This window comes from Mustela erminea, chromosome 2 (genome assembly GCF_009829155.1).
Source record: "Mustela erminea isolate mMusErm1 chromosome 2, mMusErm1.Pri, whole genome shotgun sequence".
Classification (NCBI taxonomy): domain Eukaryota; kingdom Metazoa; phylum Chordata; class Mammalia; order Carnivora; family Mustelidae; genus Mustela; species Mustela erminea.
Window position 1 is genome coordinate 115304008 of NC_045615.1, and position 24283 is coordinate 115328290.

A 24283-nucleotide genomic window follows, 5' to 3' on the forward strand; every position below is an offset into this window, starting at 1 on the left:
TGGGAAAAACCTAGATGTTCATCAACAGATGAATGGACACACACACACACACACACACACACACACACACAATGGAATACTATGCAGCCATCAGAAGAAATGAAATCTTGCCATTTGCGATGATGTGGATGGAACTAGAGGGTATTATGCTTAGCGAAATAAGTCAATCAGAGAAAGGCAATTATCATATGATCTCCCTGATATGAGGAAGTTGAGAGGCAACATGGGAGATTTGGGGGGTAGCAAAGGAATAAATGAAACAAGATGGGATTGGCGGGGAGACAAACCACGAGACTCTTAATCTCACAAAACAAACAGGGTTGCTGGGGGAAGGGAGTAGGGAAAGGGTGGTTGAGTTATGGACATTGGGGAAGGTATGTGCTATGATGAGTGCTGTGAGGTGTAAACCTGGAAATTCACAGACCTGTACCCCTGGGGCTAAAAATACTTCATATGTTAAAAAAAAAAAAAAAAAGAAAGAAAGAAAGAAAAGAAAATCTGGTTGGGAAGGGGGGAGGGCATAGTTTTGAGGAATGAGTTAAAAATCAAGACTTCTATTTTATACGTATTAAATTGTGTATTTATTTAAATTGATTTAAAATCAGTTTTAAAATTTCAAAATTAAAACTCATAAAAATAAAATATACCATTTTAACTATTTTCAGGTGTATAGGTGAGAGGCACTAAGTACATTCGTGTTGTGTAACCATCACCTGCATCCATCTCTAGAACTTTTTCATCTTTCCCAAACTAAAACTGGGTCCATTAAACAATAAATCCCCATTGCTTCCTTCCCTCCATCCCTGGAAACAACTATTCTCCTTTGTCCCTGTGAATGTGACATTGTACGTACCTCATATAAATGGGATCATACAATATGTGTCTTCCATGTTTAGTTTATTTCACTTTAGTTTATTTCACAAGGGTCATCCACATTGTAGAATGTATCAAACTTTATTCTTTTTTTAATACCGAATAATATTCTATTGTAGGTGTATAGCACATTTTGTTTAACCATTCATCTAGTGATGGAGGTTTGGGTTATTTCCATCTTTTGGCTATTGTGAATAATGATGATTTGAACATTAATGTACAAATATGTATGTTAAAGTTTAAATGTCATTTTGAATGAAGGGGGGAAGTCAGTTAGTCAGTTATATAGAGATCTTGCAGGTAAGGGAGATGCAAGAGCTGGAGGTATAAATTTTGGAGTTACCATATGATATTTGACAAGAGGACCCATGGCCTAACTTGGGTCATGGCCCTTCATTCTCTTCAGAAGTTTAGTGAGTGAGGCTGAATCATGTGGCATAGGTTTTTTTTTTTTTTAATTTATTTATTTGACAGACAGATCACAAGTGGGCAGAGAGGCAGACAGAGACAGAGAGAGGGGGAAGCAGGCTCCCCGCTGAGCAGAGAGTCTGATGAGGGGCTCGATCCCAGAACTCTGGGATCATGACCTGAGCTGAAGGCAGAGGCTTTAACCCACTGAGCCACCCAGGTGCCCCATAGTTTTTTATTTTATTTTATTTTTTCCCCAGGTCTTAGAGATAGGTTAGTCTAAAGCCCAGAGTTAAAACAGGCTAAAAACCCACAATTTTTTTTAGAATAATCTTAGGATCTCTGAATTTATCCTTCTAATAGGATAAAAACCAACACCACTATATCATACCCTAGGAAATAGGACCAGAGCAGCAGATAACAGGAGAGGGTGCAACCCTCCCCACCACCACCTGCTTCTGTCCTGGGCCTAAGTAAGTCAAGAAGCTCTGGGCCTGTTGTCAAATAGGATAAAGAGAGATTGACAACAAAGTACATGCCTTGGCAAAGTGTGTTCCAAAGGGAAAGAATCCATGCTATCCTAATCACTCTAACTTCAGGAGTGCATGAAAGAGAGACCCCTACCTATGTAGGTCATAGCTTCATAACCTGGTCCCCCAGCAAAACCTGGGTCAATTACTGTCCTCTAAATTGAGTGCTACTGCTTCTTACTGGGGACAAGTTTTTTTTTGTTTTGTTTTGTTTTGTTTTTAAAAAATTAAATTAATTTATTTATTTTCAGAAAAACAGTGTTCATTATTTTTTCACCACACCCAGTGCTCCATGCAATCCATGCCCTCTATAATACCCACCACCTGGTACCCCAACCTCCCACCCCCCTGCCCCTTCAAAACCCTCAGATTGTTTTTCAGAGTCCATAGTCTCTCATGATTCACCTCCCCTTCCAATTTGCCCCAACCCCCTTCTCTCTAACTACCCATGTCCTCCATGCTTTTTGTTATGCTCCACAAGTAAGTGAAACCATATGATAATTGACTCTCTCTGCTTGACTTATTTCACTCAGCATAATCTCTTCCAATCCCTTACATGTTGCTATAAAAGTTGGGTATTCGTCCTTTCTGATGGAGGCATAATACTCCATAGTGTATATGGACCACATCTTCCTTATCCATTCATCTGTTGAAGGGCATCTTGGTTCTTTCCAGTTTGGCCACCGTGGCCATTGCTGCTATAAACATTGGAGTACAGATGACCCTTCTTTTCACTACGTCTATATCTTTGGGGTAAATACCCAGGAGTGCAATTGCAGGCTCATAGGGAAGTTCTATTTTTAATTTCTTGAGGAATCTCCACACTGTTCTCCAAAGAGGCTGCACCAACTTGCATTCCCACCAACAGTGTAAGAGGGTTCCCCTTTCTCCACATCCTCTCCAACACATGTTGTTTCCTGTTTTGTTAATTTTGGCCATTGCTCCAGCTCTTTGAAGAATACCGGTGGAATTTTGATCAGAATGGCATTAGAAGTATATATTGCTCTAGGCAGTATAGACATTTTAACAATGTTTATTCTTCCGATCCAAGAGCATGGAATGGTCTTCCATCTTTTTGCGTCTTCTTCAATTTCTTTCATGAGTGTTCTGTAGTTCCTCAAGTACAGATCCTTTACCTCTTTGGTTAGGTTTATTCCCAGGTATCTTATGGTTCTTGGTGCTATAGTTAATGGAATCGATTCTCTAATTGCCCTTTCTGTGTTTACATTGTTAGTGTATAAGAAAGCCACTGATTTCTGTATATTGACTTTGTATCCTGCCACGTTGCTGAATTGCTGTATGAGTTCTAGTAGTTTGGGGGTTGAGATATCACCTTATACCAGTTAGAAGTTTTTTGGTTTTGATCCTGAATCATTCCTGTAGTAATAGAAGGGGATTTTGAAAGGGGTGGAGAGGACTTGAGAAATTTCCCTACACTGTAAGTACTAGATTTTTGCTGTTAGGGTATTGATGTTATAGGTGCTTATCCAGTTTATGCTCTCCATGGTCTGATTATGTTCCCATTGTGGTTTTGAGCCTTGCATGTCACCTACAGTCTTGGTTTACAATCTTTCCATTCCATTCTGATAGAAGGATTGTGGACTTTGGAGTCAGACTGCCTTAGTGTTCATTTCCAAATTCTCCCTCTTCAGCTGTGCGATTTTGGTCAAATTATGTCTACAGAAAGTATCATCTATGGTTGTATCAGGTCAAGGATATAGAATATTTCTGGTCCTCCTGCTCAATTTCCCTTTCCAGCTTATTTTTAAATATTTGACTACCACAAGGCTTGTGCCAATGTCTTGTTTTCTTAGTCTCCAAATTGTGTTTGACAACCACGATTTCAATTACCTCTTTTACTTGATGACTCCAAAATTCACATTTCCATTTCAGACTTTACTCTGACTTTTTTCAATTTTTCATTTGGAGATTAAAAAAAAAAAAACAAACACCCCCCCCCCCAAAAAACCCTAAAGTCATCACAACCAAAGCTTGATTCATTATCTTCTCTGCCTTTCCTCCAAAACTTGTCTATGCCCAGTATACCTGAACTCAGAGACTGATAATGATATCCTTTAAATCGTGTTATCTTTGCTACCTTATCTCCTTCCCCACTGAGCTCCAGTGAATTGTTCAATCCAGTTGATTTTATCTGAATATCTATTTAATCCATCTAATTCTCTCTTGTCTTCACTCACACCACCTCAGACCAAGCTCCCATCATCTCCCTCATGCTTTACTGCAATCACTCTTAAATACTCTCTTGGATTCCATTCTTGCTACACTCAAATTTATTCTCCACAGAGGTCACAGTCTTCTAAAAATGCAAATTAGCTAAAGTCACTTCCTTGCTTAAACTCCCTCAATGACTTTTAATGTGGTTGGGATAAAGATCAAAATCCTTGAAATCTTTATAAGGAACTACATGTCCCCTGCCTTATGGCTCTCTCTCCTCTCTCTCCATTATTTTTTTTCCCCTTCAGCTTTTTTGAGATATAATTAAAATATAATATGGTATAAGTTTAAGGTAAACAGTGTGTTGATTTGATACATTTATATATTGTGAAATGATTCCCCTTGTAACATTAGCTAACACACTCCGTCACCTCACATAGCTGTTTATTTTTTTGTGGTGAGACGATTTAAAATCTACTCTCTTAGCAACTTTCAAGTCCATAATATAGTATAATTGTCAAACTAACTATAAATACCACTTAGTACATTAGATCCCCCAAATTATTCATCTTATAACTGAAAGTTTGTGCCCTTTGAGTAATCTCTCCCCAGCCCTTGGTAACCACTGTTCTATTCTCTATTTCTATGAATTCTTGATAAGTCTCTATGATCCATTGAACCACCTTCCGGGAGTTCCTTAAATATGTTGTGAAGTTTCCCATGTCTGATCTTGCACATACGTGGTTCATTTTTCTTGGGTTTCTCTTGTCCTTGTTCATCTAGTGAAGTGGACACTTGTCATGTTTTCTGGTTGCCTAGCACCTGTTGAACACCCTGGCTACATCTGAGAGCTTTGTCTGGCCCAGGTAAAGAACGATATTCTCCAGGTTTTGTCAGGGCAGGGCACACACGTGATCTAGTCTCTGCCCATCAGACTTATCCACCTGAGAAGATAATATGAAAGTGAACAGCTTGAGGCAGGCAGAACCTATCGTGCTGGTGAGCAAAGCAGCATGGGTATCCCCCTTTTGAGAATGACTGGTTATAAGGTGCAGCTTCTGGTGCAGAAGCTTCTGGCTGGTCTGCTTGCAGGAAGTTAGTTCTTGGCAGCAGTACGCTGCAGGACTTAGTGCCCATTGCGTCAGTAGCTGTTAAGGAAGTTTCTTCCTTCCACCAGTTCTGTGTTGTGTTTTTGGCTGGTCCTGAAAGCTTTGTTTGAGTCTGCTTTTCCAACTTGACCCTTCTATGCTTCATCAGGCAAGGTCAGTTTCTGTCATTTACAGTTATGAGAGAACCCTGGCTGATGGCAGTAGATAACCCCAATGAATGCTGAGCTCTCAGCTCTAGTTTGCTCCAGGAGATGGCTCCATTCCCCTTCTTCTCCCACCCTTGTTGACTGAGCTAGATCTTCCCACTACAGGGGTCAGGACTCAATGGAGTATTGTGGCTCAGCATGCAGCCTCTGGTTATCTCTCTTGGATTCCGACCCCAACTCTTTCCCTTACTTGCTGTATGAATCTTGTAAATCTTACCTCACATCTCCATGCATCAATTCCCTTATCTGTAAAATGGGGACAATAATAGTATCTATCTCATAGGTTTATGGTAAAGAGGAAATGAGTTCAGCGTACACAAAATGCTGGAATCAGTACCTAAATGCTCAATAAATGTGAGCTGATACGTTGTTCTTTCTCACAGTTCCCATGTCTTTCCTTCCATAATACTCTTCACAGATTGTAATTAAAGGCTCACGGGGTGGTAATTGGATTAAGATATGTCTTCCACATGTGCTGTTAAGCTCTATAAAAAGAGGGGTTGTTTATTTTGCTCTCCATTATATTCCCAATTGCTAGCACAATATATATTTATTTAATAAGTGTGGGGTGGCTGTTGTAGGATCCTGGAAACACTGAGCGATGTGGTCCCCACCTCCCAGCACACTGAGGCCAGGAGGCTTCTGCAGCATCCGGTGTTCCCGGTGGTCTGCCCCCCTCCCCCAAGGTCCTTGTCTTTAGTGATTTATTTTTTGTGACCCACAACTGACCCTTTCCCACAGAGCACAAACCCTGGCCCAGATGCTGCTCTTTCCCTTGATGCCCTGATTTCTCTGGTTCTCAGCACTGAACATTTTTTGCTGACTCTACACCCTCTGAAAGCTGTTTGAAGCCAGATGGGAGGCAGAGATAAAACAGATTTCAGTCATTGCCCTTCCAGAGAGAAGAAACAACCATACCATACCAACAAGTAGAATGTGTTGAGTGTTTACTATAAACTTAGTATTATTCACAGGTTTATATGTATTAATTTATTTAATACTATAATCCTCATAAAAAGATTTTGTTAGCCCCATTTTACAAGAAGGGGAAAGTCCTGGAAGGAAAGTAAGAAGGGGAGGAAGGAAGAAGGAAAAGGAGAAGGAAGGAAGGTTTTCTGGTAGAAGAGAGTTTCATTTTTTTCTTTTTCTTTTTTTTTTTTTTTTAAATTTTATTTGAGAGAGACTGAGTGGAGGAGGGGCAGAGGGAGAAGCAGGCTCCTACTGAGCAGGGGGCCAGACTTAGGGCTCGATTCCAGTCCCAGGACCCTGGAATCATGACCTGAGCTGAAGGCAGATGCCTAACCGACTGAGCCACCAGGCATCCCTAGAAGAGAGTTTCACTTGCTCAGAACTTTGGGTTTCATAAGAACTTATCTATTTCACAGAGGTAACTGTGAAAGTAATACTGATGGAGACATTATAGAAGGTGACACTGAGTGTATACCTATCCTCAGATCAGTTTTATAGCTAAATAAAAATATATTTTTTAATACCTTTCAACTGCTTGCTATTTGTGGCCTTTTTTTCTCCCAAATCTAATGTAAGTAACAGGAACAATACAGATAATTAAGAAATCCTTACAGTGTATTTCTGGTTAATTGGCATTTTCCTATAAAATATTTAAAACTTAGCTTTTGGTTTTCAGGTTCTTTTTTCAGAGAGTCATAGGTTTTGTTACTAGGAGTTCCTATGTGCAGGTGGGACCTCCTGTGTTGGGATTATTTGGGCCTTTTCACAGATGCTGTCTAGCTATTGATACTCACCTGGAGTTAGGGTGGGGGGCTTAGTGTGCATTTTCTATGTTTAGAACTTCCTGGTGTTGTTCTACCTTATTTTATTTATTTATTTATTTTTCCGAAGAAAGGGAAAGACAGTGAGCCAGTTCCCTTGCAGGCACTCTTATCCTGCTAAAGCTGTCCTCCAGTTATGGGGCTCTGTGCAATTCATCCAAGCTCAGAGAAACACATTTGCAAGGTTGGTGGGGGCAATTGCCAGAAAATCTGCTTCAAACTGTGTCCTGGGAAGGACTTCTCTCTCTTTGGCCTTGAGAAAAGGTTCTCACAAGCTCTCAGCAAGATCAGGTGGGTGGTTTGGGACTTGGAGCCCCGTTGGCAACTACTCTACAAAGAGTATGGTACATGATCTGGTGCTGCTGTAACAAATTACTATAAACGTGCCTTAAAACAACATTTATTCTCTCACAGTCCTGGAGGCCAGAAATCTAAAATTAAGGTGCCAGTAGGACTGGTTCCTTCTGGAGGCTCTGAGAGAGAATCTGTGCCACGCTTGTCCACCAACTTCCAGTGGCTGTCTTGGCATTCTTTGGTTTCCAGACTTATCACTCTAATCTCTGCCTGTTTCTTCACATTACCTTCTTCCCTGTGTGTCTTCTCCCCTTCTCTTCTCTTCTAAGGACATTGGTCATTGCATTTTGGACTCAACATTATCTAGGATGATCTCATCATGAGATCCTTTTCTCTTTTTTTAAAGTTTTATTTATTTAACTAATCTCCACATTCAATGTGGGGCTCCAACTCATAACCTGGAGATCAAGAGTTGCATGCTTTTCTGACTGAGGCAGCCAGGCACCCCTCTCATCTCGAGATCATTTTTAGCTACATTTACAAAGTCCCTTTTTCCAAGTAAGTTCACATTCACGGGTTTTGTATGGATAGATCTTCACGGGGAGACACCAGTCAACCAGTTACACATGGTGAATTGGGAAGGTGTCTCATGATCCACTTGACTAAGGTGAGGCTTTGATTAAGTGGTGATGACAGGCATTTGGCACTCTTGAACTTGCAGGATTCCCACCTTGATCTCTCAGTGGTCTCCTATTTCTGAAAGGTAGGGTGGCCTGGCCTGCACACTGTGGTGTCTTTTGGCATAGGGCATCTCCGGCTATGAGTGTTGAGGGGCTGAGGGAGTCATCTACATTTATAACCTTGAGAGGGATACCTCTGTTCAAAAAATTGTAGTGGACTATTAGAGCTTATTCTAGGCTTAGTAGTCTCAAACTGGACTGTTTGAGAAAATGTAACAATCACTCAGGTTGTTTATTAAAACAGAAATTCTCAGATCTCAACCTAGTTTGCTCAGAGCTGCCATAAGAAAATGCCACCAACCAAGTGGCTTAAATAACAGTGATTTATTTTCTTGCAGGTCTCTAGAAGCTGGAAGTGTAGGATTGAGGTGTCAGCAAGTTTGATTTTGATTTCTCCTGAGCTTTCTCTTTTTGGCTTTCAGATAACCAGTTTCTCACTGTGTCCTCATTGGTCTTTCTCTGTTCATACATACCTCTAGTGACTTCTCTCTTCCTAGAAGGACACCAGTCCCATTGGATTAGGGCCCACCCTAACAACTTCATTTTAACATAATCACCTATTTATTTATTTATATTTTTCCAGCGTTCCAATATTCATTGTTTATGCACCACACCCAGTGTACCATGCAGTATGTGCCCTCCTTAACACCTGCCACCAGGCTCACCCCATCTCCCACCTTCTCCCCTCCAAAACCCTTAGTTTGTTTCTCAGAGTCCACTGTCTCTCATGGTTTGTCTCCCCCTCCAATTTAACTTAATCACCTCTTTAAAATCTTTATGTCCACATAAGGTCATATGCTGAGGTACTAGGGGCTGGGGCTTCAACAATATGGATGTTGGGGCTATAATTAGCTGTATTTATTGGGGCTATATGAGCTATAATTAGCTCATAACACTACCCAAGAGATCTGATTTTAGTAGGTCTGTTGTGGGGTTAACACATTTTTTTTTTAGCTATGCCCTAGGTAATTCCAAGTGGTTCAGGTGGTCAGAGTCAACATTGAGAAACAATGCCCTGCTGGATTAGTAATTATACTGATGATTGCTTTGACTCCATATTTTTTCATCAGCCCAGTTCTTCTGTGTGCTACATATTCAGCAGTAAGTTAATGTAAATAGAAAACACTTCATGACCCTTTGCAGACACTCCTCAAGACTGCTCTGCAACTTCTGTCTTTGTCTTTGATCTGTTCCCATTCTATGTCAGAGACTTTGAATCTGAGCTTGTTTTGCGTCTGCCTTTTGGACTTGTTATGATATTGACTTAGCCACATACTACTTAAGGATTTTGACTCAGACTCAGCTCTTAGTGTTTTCCATATCTAGGATCAGATTTGCTGCCCAAAGTAGGGCATGTAGCTGTTCAACTAACATCTTAAAATTTTAAGAGCTTGGAAACCTGAAATTCAGAGTTGCAGGGGTCTCTGAACTGCTTCCTGGGATGCAGGAAAGCAGGAAGCCAGGCAGTGACCTTGGGATGTCACCCTGGAGAAAGAAAGGAGTTTCTTAACTAATGTAAGGAGCCCTGTTCTCAGATTTATACAGTCGATCTATGCCTCTCCCTCTGTCCTTACACTTTCTTAGACTTAAGTTTGTCCTTCTGACACCTCTTCCCCTTTTACATTATCCCAGATACTCATTTAAACCCAGTTTTGATTTCATCAAAGTATCTGGATTGGTGGAGAGAGGGCACATCAAAATATATTTTTACTTTGGGTTCTGTATTCTCCTAAGGACTGGCCAGAGAAGAAAAGGACATAGTGAGGTATTGTGCTGGGGTCCATGCTATCTCATTTAATCTTTATAGCAGCTCTAGGAGTAGATATTAGTGTCTACATTGTACTCATGAGAAACTGGAGGCCCCCTCTGCATCTCAGATTCAAACCCAAGTGTTAGTTTCCTTACTCAAATTTGCCACATCATTTTTTATGGGTTCCTGAACCTTGAAGATATTTCAAGTTTATCTCTACAATATAAACATAGTGACATGGATATTTTATAGTCTGTCTGACAGTTCTAATAACTGATTTCTTTGTGGGTCTGTTTCTGTTGTCTGTTGAGTTTGCTGGTTTTCTAATTGTCATTGTTTTTCCATGCCTTTCTGGTTATTTTTGTTTTGTTTCATTTTTTAAAGATTTTATTTATTTATTTATTTATTTATTTATTTATTTTGAGAGAAAGAGAGAGAGAGAGAGTGAAAGAGTGGGATAGTGGGAGAGGCAAAGGGAGAGGAAGAAGGAGAAGTAGACTTCCCACTCAGTGCGGAGCCTGATCAGGCTCATTCATGATCTCAGTGAGATCATGACCTGAGCTGAAGTCAGACTCTTAACTGACTGAGCCACCCAGGTACCCCTGTTTCTGTTGTCTGTTCATTTTGTTGGTTTTCCAGTTGTCATTGTTTTCCCATGTCTTTCTGGTTATATTGGATAATGAGCTGATGATTATACTTAAAAATATTTGTGCTAATGGTTGAAGGTTTAGAATATGGGTATTTCCTTTCAGAAAGTATTTAAATGTGCGTCTTCCAGGCACCAGGGTGACCCCAGACCACCTCTGTCCGACTTCTGGACTTTACATTTTCTGAACCCTCAGATGGCTTGAGACTTTCAGTGACTTCTTTTCTTCTGGCTCACCCTTCCCCTGAGGGATTAGTCTTTGGAGATCTTAGTTTTATCTGTGTGGGGTCCCAGATTTCCTGTTATGTATCTCTGGGCTTTGACACTTAGCCTCACATCCTGGGAAACAGGAAAAGATTTGGATTTCCTAAGGCGGGAAAACTCCATGAAGTGAAAGTAGCTGCCATGCCTAGCAATCTTCATTTCTTCATTTTGCTTTGGCCTAGTAATTCCCTATGAAATTGTCAGCTTTTCATTGTTTTGAAGGTCTGCTTTTAAAATTCTATGCATCATGCTTACTTGTTTTCATTACGAGAGCTTGCTCAAATAATGTCATCTGCCATTACCAGAACATAGAAATCTAGGTGCTTCTATTTTTTCTTCTCACTCCTTCCTGGGGTTTTCTCTCCGTCATTTTTCTACTGTGGGACTGCTGCCTAGAACACTGTTTGGAACCTTTCCACTGGTTCTCACCACAGCAGCTTAAGTCTGTAGATGAGTCATTTGTTTGATAGTTGAACTATTTTGCCATAGTCATGTATGTCTTATACAGTCCTAGGTAATTCTGAAAGCAAAGGCTATCTCTGTTTATAAATTGTTGGGAAATAAATCCCAGTGAAGCCAAGTGCCCAATTTTTAGCCTTTTGTAATGTGACAAACACTGGCAAAACATGGCACTTCATAAAGCAATATATGAGAAGATTCTGCTCAGCATTATGAAATAATGAGCTTCTAAAATAGGTGTATATCTCTGTGTATGTGTACATGTGTGTGTAGTAAAGAATTGGGTTTTGTCCAAATAACAACTTGGTCTTTGTCCTCAGCTTTTGGGGGGAAAATCTATGTCATACCTGAAGGAATGTTCTTGTTAAGGGTGGGGGCTATTAACATCAGAAAGACCAACAATATGATTGAAGGTGGGGTTTGAGGTAACATGGTATCACTTGGCTTGGAGTCTAAGTTCATCCACATGGACAACCAAGTAATCCATCATGCCAGTGTAAGGAAGTCACCATAAAAACTCTGGACACTGAAGCTCAGGTAAACTTCTCTGCTTGGCAGTGCTTTGTGCATATTGCCACATGTCCATCCCAGGACTCCTTGGCGAGGCGATGATGGAAGCTTCATGTTTGGAGTGCCCCTCCCCACCCCCACCATCTCTGACCTAGCATCTCTTCCTTTGGCTGATGTAAACTTGTAACCTTCGCCATAATAAGCCACAACTGTGAGTATAGTGGGTTTCAGAGAGGTTTGCGAGTTCTTCTAGTGAATTATTGAAACTGAAGATGGTTTGGGGACCCCCATGACCTTGTAGTTTTGCCAGAAATGAGGGTGGTCTGATGAAAGGCTATTCCCTCAACCTTCTCAGTTTGGCTAAAACTGGGCATTGTGTGTGTGTGTGTGTGTGTGTGTGTGTGTGTAGAACAACTCTGGCACAGGGTTCTTCTAATTAGAACAGACTTTACTATATTAGCAAGTCTTAGACATTTTTGCCTTGCATCTTTTATGCAACATGCTGACTTCAAGGCTTTTCCCACTGGCCTTTGTGTCCCAAACCAAACTCTGGCTCTGTATGTTTGTAATTTTTATCCCAGTGTGTTTGTACCCACCCATAGTCCCTGCCAGTCTGTGTATACTTCGCCTGCTACTCTGGTTCAAGATAGAAAGTGAACACGCAGAAGTTATTTTTCCCTTCTCAGATGTGGGACCTCGTAAATCACATTGACAAGAAATGTGATGATGGTCTCTTTCTGTTCTTGAGGAGATTGGAAGAGGAGAGGCATGTAGGCTCTAGCATGGTTTTGTCATTTTTCCCTGTGGTAGCACAACAAGAAGGATTCCAGCCGGCCAGCTCCTCAGCCCTAACCACGTAATTCTCTATTTGAATGTTCCTGCAATGAAAACGCAGAGACACCCACAGTGTCACTGGGGCAGTTTAGTACCTGCCGCTGAACTCCTGGCAGTTAACAATGAACTTGTCAGCGTCTCCCTTTTGTTCCCTTGCAAGCAGGCTAGGCATCATTTTTATCCCCTGGTTGAGCATATGAATCAATCCTTTGTGCGTGTTCCGTGGTACTGTGCATGTTTGCAGAAGCTGTCTGGCTTTCTACCTGGCAGGCTTTTGTGTTGGGCAGTAGTTCTGCAAATGAGAAAAAAGCTATGCAAGATTCTCCCATGTCTCTACACTGAATTCTAAGGCAGTCAAAGGAGATAGTTGTTTTCTGACCTGGTACTTGGTTTTGGTTATTTTAATTCTGAGGTATATGCCATGTCAAACTTAAGTTAGTTATAAAATTATTTTTAAGAATTGGTATTTTGCGGGGCACCTGGGTGGCTCAGTGGGTTAAGTCTCTGCCTTTGGCTCAGGTCATGATCTCAGGGTCCTGGGATCAAGCCCCACATAAGCCTCTCTGCTCAGCAGGGAGTCTGCTTCCTCCTCTCTCTCTGCCTGCCTCTCTGCCTACTTGTGATCTCTGTCTGTCAAATAAATAAGTAAAATCTAAAAAAAAAAAAAAAAAAAGAATTGGTATTTTGTAATTGTAGTTGACAGAGAGGGGAGGAGACACAAATGGAAATGTGGACCAGTAGAAGAAGGAGTATCTATACATGGTTTAATTCCTACAAAGCTTGATGTGCTCGAATATTATATGTTTCATTTTCCAATCATACTTTATTTAAAAAGAGCCAATCTAGTTTGGCTGAATTCCTGCCTTGAGGCCATTCATAAGGCACTCTCTAAGTACAGCATTTTGCATGCCTCCATGCACAAAGGTAGAGGGATTAGGCACCAATTAACTGCTCAGGAAACTTTTGTCTATGGAGTATCAGTAGTTAAATAAATAAATAAATAAATTCCAAAATTATTCAGAATGTACACATGTGTCATGGTTTATGGATATAGTTCCTCTAAGAGATTCCAAAAGTACAGATGTACAAAGAAAAAGGTAGAGTGGATCTTGCTTTGCTAATGCTAGAGGAGTCATTGTGGTTGAGAGCGACCCCTAATACTGTTAAAATTTAGTATATCATACGAAGGCTCATTTTCACCCAATTTATTTAGGAGTATGTCTATCTTATAAGGGAAACTTGTCTTTTTATTTAATTTCTGTACTGGGAAATAGATTTTAGTGCATCCCATATATAGAGTTTACTTATTCTGGTTTTAAAAGAAATGTTCAATGCAACAATTCATGCGACCCCAGAGGTTTTTCTTTCCTCCCCCCACCAACTTGAAATATTAAATGAAAATACTAATTAATAAATATTAATGCAAAAGTAATATTAGTAAAATGCTTAAAATACTAAAAAATGAGTTAAATTTCCTACCATGATAGAAATCAGTGTAAAGCCACTTAGAAAATTCTCCATATTTTGACATCTTACTATAGGAGTTTCTGGATGAGATTTAGGGTATCCACAGTTCCATCCATGTCATTAAATGGTAAGATTGCATTTTTTTGGTGGCTGTGTAATATTCCATTGTGTGTGTGTGTGAGTGTGTGTATGTGTATATACCATGTTTTTTTTTTTATCCATTCATCTGTTGGTGGACATCTGGGCTCTTTCCATAGTTAGGCTATTGTGGACATTGCAACTATGAATATTGGGGTACATGTGCCCCTTCTTTTCACTACATCTGTATCTTTGGGGTAAATACCCAGTAGTGCAATTGCCAGGTCATAGGGAAAGTCTGTTTTTCACTTTTCGAGGAACCTCCATACTGTTTTCCAGAGTGGCTGCACAGGCTTGCATTCCCACCAGCAGTGTAAAAGGGTTCCCCTTTCTCTGCATCCTGGTCAGCATTTGTTGTTTCCTGTCTTGTTAATTTTAGTCATTTTGACTGGTGTAGTGTAGTAGTTTTGTAGTTTTGTAGTTTTGATTTGTATTTCCCTGATGCCTAGTGATGTTGAACATTTTTCTATGCTTCTGTTGGCCATTTGTATGACTTCTTTGGAGAAATATCTTTTCATGTTTTCTGCCCATTTCTTGACGGGATTATTTGTTTTTTTGAGTGTGGAGTTTGATAAATTCTTTGTAGATCTTGGATACTAGCCTGATAAGACATTTATTTGTAAATAACTTCTCCGTTTCTGTAGGTTGTCTTTTGGTTTTGTGGACTATTTCCTTTGATGTGCAAAAACTTTTTATCTAGATGAAGTCCCAAAACTTCATTTTTGCTTTTGTCTCCCTTGCCTTTTGTCTCGCTTGGAGACCTGTTTAGCAAGAAGGTGCTGCAGCTGAGGTCACAGAGGTGGCTGTCTATGTTCTCCCCGAGGATTTTGATGGATTCCTGTCTCACATTTAGGTCTTTCATCTATTTTGAACGTCTTTTTTTGTATGGTTCAAAAATTGGTCCAGTTTCATTCTTCTGCATGTGGCTATCCAATTTCCCCAACACCATTTGTTAGAGAGGCTGTTTTTTTCCCCATTGGATATTCTTTCCTGTGTTGTCAAAGATTAGTTGACTATAGAGTTGAGTGTCCATTTCTAGGTTCTCTAGTCTGTTCCATGGATCTATGTGTCTGTTTTTGTGCTGGTACCATACTGTCTTGATGATTACAGCTTTGTAATATAGCTTGAAGTCCAGAACTGTGATGCCACCAACTTTGGCTTTCTTTTTCAACATTCCTCTGGCTATTTGGGATCTTTTCTTACAAATTTTAGGATTAATTGTTCTAGACCTGTGAAAAAAGTTGATGGTATTTTGAGAGGGATTGCTTTGAATATATTGATTGCTCTAGGTAACATAGCGTTTTCACAATATTTGTTTTCCCAATCCATGAATATGGAGTGTTTTTCTATCTCTTTGTGTCTTCCTCAATTTTTTTCACGAGTGTTCTATAATTTTCAGAGTACAAATCCTTTTCCTCTTTGGTGAGGTTTATTCCTAGTATCTTATGGTTTTTGCTGCAATTGTAATTGGGATAGATACCTTAGTTTTTCTTTCTTCTGTTTCATTCATTATTAGTGTATGTAATGCAACTGATTTCTGTGCTTTGATTTTATATCCTGCCACATTGCTGAATTCTTGTATGAGATCCGGCAATTTTGGGGTGGAGCCTTTTGTGTTTTCCACACAGCATATCACGTCATCTGTGAAGAGTGAGAGCTGAGCAGTGTCTTTAATGAATATAATTCTAGGTACCAGGGAGAAACTCTGTGTGTGTTTGTGTTTCTTTGTGTATGAAAAGTAGTAGATATTGAAAAAGACATTTATTGAGTAAATGAATGGATGAATAAAATATTCATCAAAATGAATGAATAACCAAACAATTAGAATGATATGTAATTTAACTTCTTGAATGGAACCCCTACTTGGTGAAAAGAGAAAATTGGAAAAGAGAATTGAGAGGTTTTTTTTTTTTTTTTTCCTGTGATCCTCTGCAAGAGAAAGATCTAGTTGTCAGCAATTTTGTATGTTCAAGAAAAACTTCCCAAAGATATAATTTTTCTCCTTTTTTTCTTTCCTTTTCTCTCATTTTTTTTTAATTAGCTATCCAGCTTGATAAAGTCAATTGCAAAATATATTGTGTATGGTCTCTTCTGGATAATTTTGAGTGGATCCAAGGGTATAGCAGCCGGTTTGGTCTCTTCCATGTTGATTTTGAGGATCCTGCTAGACCTCGAGTGCCTTACACATCTGCCAAGGAGTATGCCAAGATCATCCAAAACAATGGACTAGAGGGAGCATCCATAAAAGATGGCTGACCCACATCTCCTGGAGAAGAGGACTCTGGTTTTGGAAAAGAAATCCGCTTTGGTGATCTTTTAGACAATCTCAAATTGCCTTTGTAATCATCTCCTACCAGCTGATCCATGATTATGAAGTCTGAGTATGGAATGCCTGGGGATGTATTTAATGATAGCCTATACTCTATTTGCATTTGGATCAATGAGGCTTTAAAAAAAAAAAAACCAGAATAAAAAAACCACTGAAATTGATTTTTATATTAAGAAATCAGATAGACTTGAAAACTTCAATTTAAATCCTTAGAATTTTTCTAGAAAAAAATAATGCAAAATTCATAAATATAGTGTGTTCATGATTTGCAGCTCTAATAGCAAGATCACATATAAGAATACTTATTTATGAGCCTAGCTTTTCTGGTTATGTCAGCTTTGTTTTGCAGATCCATTTTCATGTGGTCCAAAATTCTTCTACTGTTTAATCTAGTATAAAAAATCAAAACTAAATGTTAGTCACATTATATAGTTATGCATTCTATTCAACAAAGGGATTAATTGATGGCACGTTTAATAAAATGGATTTGTTGATGTATTTGGCACATATTTTCTCTATGCATGAGCAAGTATATCTTTCTCTTGCCTGATGAATTATTTTTGAAAAATAATATATTAATAAAACAAATTAGATTCCGAATGAAAGAAAAAGTATTTGAGTGGATGTTTAGCAAAAACAGGATTCCTACTCCAGAGTGACACCAAATGAAAGGCAAAATAATAAGTAGGGCATGGTCTCTACTTTTGAGTATTTTTTTAAAGTTTAAGATCTATAACAACATTGATGACTCCCAGGATACATGCATAACTTGAAAGACCTACATGAGTATGAGATGTCTGCACATATCTGAGATGTATATGGGGTTGGATTGGAGTTGAATATTTTATTGAGCTTCCTCAGTTGGGGTCAGTAGTAGATGTAGAGTTTCCTCTGGTCGTAATGTGTCTACACCAGGAAACCTTTCACAATCATATTTGGACCCTTACCTCCATATTGGAGTAGCATTTACTCAACATTCATTTGTGTATCATGTGTGAACCTAAGAGATAAATATTATCACCCCCATTTTGCATAATGAGAAACTGAGGATGCACTGATGTGAATTTTCCTCAGGTCATATAGTCGGTACTTGTTTCCCAAACCCAGAATTTCTTTGGCATCAGCTCTGTGCTCCAGCACACTGTAGGTCCAGATATGTGTAGAAATCTTTTCTCCTTCTTTTGAATACAGGAGCCAAAGAACAACAACAGCAAGAATGTGGGGTTGCCTTAATCAGGAGGAAGTGGGGAAGTATTTTTCCGTGTTCTCATTCTGTTTCCTTGAGGAAATTACCCATACTTTGCCATTCCCTAAGGCCTTTGGCCCTGAGCAGACACTAGGTCATTTTTAAAAACCACTGTGGTCAAATTCTAGATCATTTTCATGTTCATAATCAGGGAATTATTTGCAGCAAAGAACACCGTCTTGGTACCTTTGGACAGAGTGAGAAGGAAATGGTCGTAGTAGTTCAGTAATCGTGGAGGCACTAGGGAAAATTATATTAAGATTAAAATGGTGTACACAGGAAATTCTATTACATCTTTGCCACTGTTTTGTTATTTTTATTGTTCAGTGAGACATTATCTCACAATTTGTGTTCATTTAAAAAGCACATTTCCAAATCTTATTTCATTCCCCTCCTATCCAGTCTGTCTTTTTCATTTTTACCATGTATCTTACTTACAATTTATGTACCCTCCTTACATTATCTTGCAAGACAACTGAGTTTTCCTTTTAATTAGGATGTTGTTTGGATATTATTTATCCTACGGGGCATATTTACAAGTTTTACAACAATACAAATGAGCACTGTATTTTCGTTACCAAAACCAGAAAATTAATATTCACGCTGTAAATAAAGTGATCTGTCACGTTTGGTCTACTAGGTGTACGATAAGCATCGTGGCTTCTGTAGGCCCGGGATTCCTCACAGACCGGGGGATTTCTGCAGCTTTCAGCTGGGTTTCAAGGGCCAGCTCTTCCTCCCAGAAATGGATCAAACCAAGGGTGCTTCCTCAATTCGACCCGCAAATTAGAATCCTCATGAGTTTCAGTGGAGAAAAAAAGCTCTACCACCCAAGCTCTAACAGCTCCTGTAGTATTTTAATTAATGTTATTTGTAATTGCTTGTATTAGCATTTGAAAACAAGATTGATTGGCTTTTGCCTGTCAAGGAAACAGAACTCTGATTCTTTAAATGGAAAAACAGAAGTCGTTAATTATACTTAAAAATCCATAGATAACTGTACTCAGGTGTCTTAAAGGTCATCTGAGGCTTGTAAAGTACATGTTTTATGTCTGTTTTATCTAAGGAGAAACTTGGCTATCACAATGATGGACTGGATCTACTTGTATTTCCTTTTACCTTCCTTCCTTGCTTTATTCTTTCTTTCTTTATTTAGTTTTATTTTAAGAGAATGTGAACACATGTTATTAGCATCCTGGGCATAGCTTCTAAAGAATTCTGGGATTTTGTTTTGGAGGGGGGTAGTTTTTATTTTAGGGTAAGTTATTTCTGAATTGCTAAGAACATACAGAAAATAACAGAAGCCCATTTTCATTTTGATGTGTAGGGCTTCAGTTTTATAACTCCTGTGAACACTAGCAGGAAATGTCCACCTAAGCCCTTTATTGAATGAGAAGGTACGAGTTCTCATTAAGAAACCCGTAAACTAAGAAGCTGGCAACCTTGGTATTTGGCAGTGGCCTGCCAGTCAGGCTTTTGTGCTCTGGGAATTTGTGTTCGGCCGTAGCTTTTAATTATTTTTATGAACGAGGGAATAATGAATACATTTGTAATATATTGAAAAAATTCCCCAACACTGACTGACCAAAAAGTAGATTTATATGATAATCCTTAAACACCAATTCTATTGCTCAGTGCTAGGCAGAGAGAAAATAGAATACTGAGCTTCATTACTGAGAGAGCAGAATAAATCAAAGCTGATGGAATTAATACTGTTTAATTACTAGCAATACACCTTACCTGGAGAACACATATTCATCACCGATGACAATATTTTAGGCTCTAGTTGTCCTGGGAGGGATATAGTACTTAGCACAAAGCATGATGAGCCTTAAAGAATGAAATTAGAAGAAAATTTGACATAGAGACACTTTATGGTGGCCTTCATGAAGTGAGAATACACCTTATTAATTGTGGCAGCGGTGAGATGGGGAGATGTTGTAGAAGCACTGGGTTAGGGTCATTGGAAAGAGTGGTCCTTAATGGTGAGAGGTAATGAGTGCTTCTTGTAGAGAGTAAATGTCCTATTGTCTTAGGTTTTCCCAGAGTTTCACCTGACACATGACTGGCTTATGTGACCTTGCTCAAGAGGCTACTGGTAACTGGTATGAGGCAAATGTAGTGTAGGTATTAACAATGTGGGCTCTGGAGCTGGTTCATCTGGATTTAAATCCTGGCTCTGACATTTACTAATCAAGGCACTTACTGAACTTCCCTGTACCTCAGTTTTTCTACCTGTAACATGGGTTCCCCTTAAAGCTATTGGGAGACACAAGTAATCTGATAAATGTAACATGCTTAGACAGTTCCCAGAACACAGTAAGGGCACAGTTAGTGTGGGCCATTGTTTTTCACTTTCTGATTCGTTCACACTGATCCTCCAGCAATTTGTCAATTACAGTTTAGGTTTTTCTTACTCTGGTTCTACCTCCGTGTCCTGCAGACGTTTCTGCTCTGGTCAGTTGAGATTCACTGTCACTCCGATTTTCTCTCCCTCCAGTTGTTGTGGCAGTGGTTTTCCTTGTGACCTCAATTCTTGTACTGATCTAAGAAGAATGGCTAATTTTCAGTTTGTTTGCCTTTTTTCTTGTTAGGAGAGGAGCAGTAACTTCCAAGCTCCTTACGTATTGGGCCAGAAACAGAAAATTGCCATTATTTTTGTAATCATTAGAATTGAAGGTTTCTAGCAGCCCAATCAGAACATATTTATTAAACTAAACTGTAAAATAGGTTGTGGAGATACCGAGCTGCACACAAGACAGAGCTTCTTCCCCAGAGAAGTTCACGGCTGGGTTGGAGGACTAGAACGGAGACATGAAACAGTAACAGATGATGCCAGGAGAATTTTCTAGACAGTAGGAGTAGGACGAACTCTCTGCTAGATGGGCAAATATGGCTTCCTGGACAAGGGAAATAATATATTATTAAAAGCAGGAGTGCCTGGCTGGCTCAGTTGGAAAAATATGTGGCTCTTGATCTCAGGGTCCTGAGTTCAAGCCTCATGCTGGGTGTAGATTACTTAAAAATAAATAAATATTTTAAACGTTAAAAATATTAAAAACAATATGATAATATAAATAATGCAAGTTAAAACACGGAAGTGGAGAGCACGAAGCCCTGGGTGTGGAAGGCAGTGCCCAGGCCAGTTCACCTTAGGGAAGGGAATGAGAAGGTTGGATGTGGACAGTCTGATGTTCTTGGTCTTGGTTTTCTCTTGGAACAAGATGAAGATTTTTGAGCAGGATGGTGAAGATTTAAAAGCAATATTTTGAAAGATGGCAAAGAAACTCAGGTGTAGGAACCAGTTAGAAAACTGCTTATAGCAGAATATAGTTGATGTGTTCAGGGCTTTATTTAAGGTAGGAAGTACATATATGAAAAGTTAATATATAATTTTAATTAATGTAAGGATAGTATACAGGATCTTAAATGCAACATGGTCTCTTGGATCAGATCCTGGAACAGAAAAAGAGATTAGTGGAAAAACTGGGAAATTCACATAAAATCTTTAGTTTAATTAATGGTGCTTTGCCATTGTTAACTCCTTAGGTGAATAAATAAAGCATGGTCAAGTAAGATGCTAATGTTAGAGAAAGCTGGGTGAAGAATGCATGAAATACTCTGTACTCCTTTTGAAACTCTTCTGAGTTTAGAACAAATCTAAAATTGTTTCTCCCAAAAGCCTGGAAAAATGTACATGGAAGAGTTAATAATATATTCAGAGAATATATTAGGTATAAGAATATATTATAACCTACATATACCAAGATAAATGACAGCTTGCTTTTATAACCACTATTATAACCACTGTTAATGTCCTGATATGTCCTTTTTTTCTCTCTCTTGGAGTTGTCCTATTATGGTTAATTTTTTCTTCCCTATAATTTACTCTTGAAATTTTGTTAGCTTCTGTTTTCTTTTATTATTAGAAAAAAATTTTTCCCCTAAAGATTTTATTTATTTATTTGAGAGAGCAAAAGTGAGAGAGATCACGGAGGGAGAGGGAGAAGCAGACTCATTAGTGAGCAGAGAACCCGACACAGGGCTTGATCCCAGGACTCTGAGATCACCCCCTGAGCTGAAGGCAGACGCTTAACTGATTGAGCCACCCAGGTGACCACAACTTGAGGTCTTATGTATCTTAATATTTCCAGTTCCTTGCATGATATCTGGCAATTCTCTGCAATTTATAAATGTGTATTAAATAACTAATCCGTGGTTGTTAGGTAGTCAAATTCTTATTTGCAATGGAAACCCAAGATACAGATTGACTTGCTTAATCCTTACAAGAGCCATATGAGGTAAATTCTATAGCTAATATCCCTGTTTTATAGATGAGTAAGTTGAGGCAGAGAGAACGTTAAATAACTCATCTAAGCCACAGAGCTAGTAAACAGTGGAGCCAGCATTGCAACCCATGTATCTGTTTCCAAACATCAAAAACCTACTTCATATTCTTTCCTGATACCCTTGTGGCAGAATCAGGCCTGGTTCCCTGGTTATTTTCAATAGGCCATCCTGACACATAATTTAACCAAACTGCAATGTTTCAGTGTAAATCCTCCATGTCTCTAAAAGTTCAGCTGATTTTCCATACCTACTCATTTCATAAAGTGGTAGATGTGTAGTTTCTTTCTTTCCTAAGACTACTGTTGTCCATATTAAACGTTTTCTTTGCTTCTGCACTCATCCAGGCCATGTTGTTTTTGAATCCTGTCTTCTAAGAAACTGGTTACTCTTCCCAGCAATGGCCTTTACCAAAATAAAATTTCTCCCATGATAAAGGTGCTGAATTTACAATCAAAAACACAGTGAGGTATTGCCTCACAGCTATCAGAGTGGGGTCAGGTCCAGAGCTGATGACCAAGAAAGAATTCTTGTGATGGTGGTGCCTGTGTGGCTCAGTTTTTAAGTGTCTGCCTTCAGTTCAGGTCATGATGTCAGGGTCCTGGGATGGAACCCCACATTGGGCTCTCTGCTCAGCAGGAAGCCTGCTTCTCCCTCTCCCACTCCCCCTGCTTGTGTTCCCTCTCTTGCTGTCTCTCTCTCTGTCCAATAAATAAATAAAATCTTTAAAAAAAGAAAAAAAGAATTCTTGAGACATCTTTGGTGCAAAATGGTGGTTTATTAAAGCATAGGGGCAGGACCCATGGGCAGAAAGAGCTGGTGCACCAGGATCTTGAGGATTGGTGATTACATACTTGGGGATTGGGGGAAGTAAGGATAGGGAAGTTTCAAAGGAACTCTCATGTACTAAAGAGGACTGACCTACAAGTTACCTGTGAGATACCAGAGGCCTTGCCATTGTTAAGTTAAGGTTAATCTCCTCTCTAGCAAGGTATTAACATTAAGAGAGTTGGGAGATTTCTGGAAGAATGTCACACATGTTCCATCCAAGAGTGAGGGAGGTTACAGGGTGTTGGCTTATGCTTTGTCCTTAGTTTGCCTTCTGTTCCCTCATCAATATGATCCAGTAATTCCTTTCCCATTTTTTTTTAATTTAATTTTTTTTTTAATTTAAAGATTTTATTTATTTATTTGACAGAGACACAAGTAGGCAGAGAGGCAGGCAGAGAAGCGGGGGGAGGCAGGCTCCCTGCTGAGCAGAGAGCCCGAGGCGGGGCTCCATCCCAGGACCCTGAGATCATGACCTGAGCCAAAGGCAGAGGCTTTAATCCACTGAGCCACCCAGGCGCCCCTCCTTTCCCATGTTTTGATGAATTTTTCCTTACTTTTCTGACAAAAAGTAAATTAAAAGCTATATGTAGAATCCAGCTGCTGCTGCTGTGTCTCACAGAGGCAGTCCTGCATGTCTGCTCAGATAAGTACCTGAGAACTTTATTTCAGTACGAGACGTCAAAAGCCTAATTCAAAAAGATATATGCATCCCTATGTTTATTGCCGCATTATTTATAATAACTGAGATATGGAAGCAAACCAAGTGTCCACTGATAGATGAATGAATAAAGATGTGGTATACATATACAATGGAATATTACTCAGCTGAAAAAAAAGAATGATCTTCTGCCGTTTGTGCCAAACTGGATGGACCTAGAGGGTAGTATGCCTAGTGATGTTAGCAAGCCAGAGAAAGACAAATACCATATGTTTTACTTGTATGTGGAATCTAAAAAACAAAACAAACAAACAAACAAACAAAAAACTAGAAACAGAATCATAAATACAGAGAACAGCTTCGTGGTTATCAGAAGGGAGGGAATTGAGGGGATGGACAAATAATTGAAGGGGATTAGGAGGTACAAACTTACAGTTGTAGAATAATTAAGTGATAGGGATGAAAAGTACAATATTGGAAATACAGTTAATAGTATTGTAATAATGTTGTCTGGTGACGGATGGTAGCTAGTCTCATTATGGTGAGTATAGCATATTATATAGAATTATTGAATCACTACATTGTACACCTGAAACTAATAGAATATTGTGTGTCAACTATACTTCAGCGTAAAAAAGGCGGGGGGAGAAAGTGTCTCATTTTCAGTCAACAATTGGGC

At 39.2% G+C, this 24283-nt stretch overlaps 1 protein-coding gene across 3 annotated transcripts in view; it reads left to right on the top strand.

The window, feature by feature from the left end:
* Window positions 1–17020, top strand: part of LOC116584934 (cytosolic beta-glucosidase) — a 116438-nt gene extending 99418 nt beyond the window's left edge. For 2 of the 3 annotated variants that reach the window (XM_032333986.1, XM_032333987.1), the window contains one exon: window positions 16235–17020. In XM_032333986.1, coding sequence (XP_032189877.1) covers window positions 16235–16449 — 215 coding nt within the window. In that variant the 3' untranslated portion in view covers window positions 16450–17020. The remainder of the gene's footprint in view (window positions 1–16234) is intronic. The other variant, XR_004283387.1, reaches the window with a different exon arrangement.
* Window positions 17021–24283: the final 7263 nt, after the last annotated feature.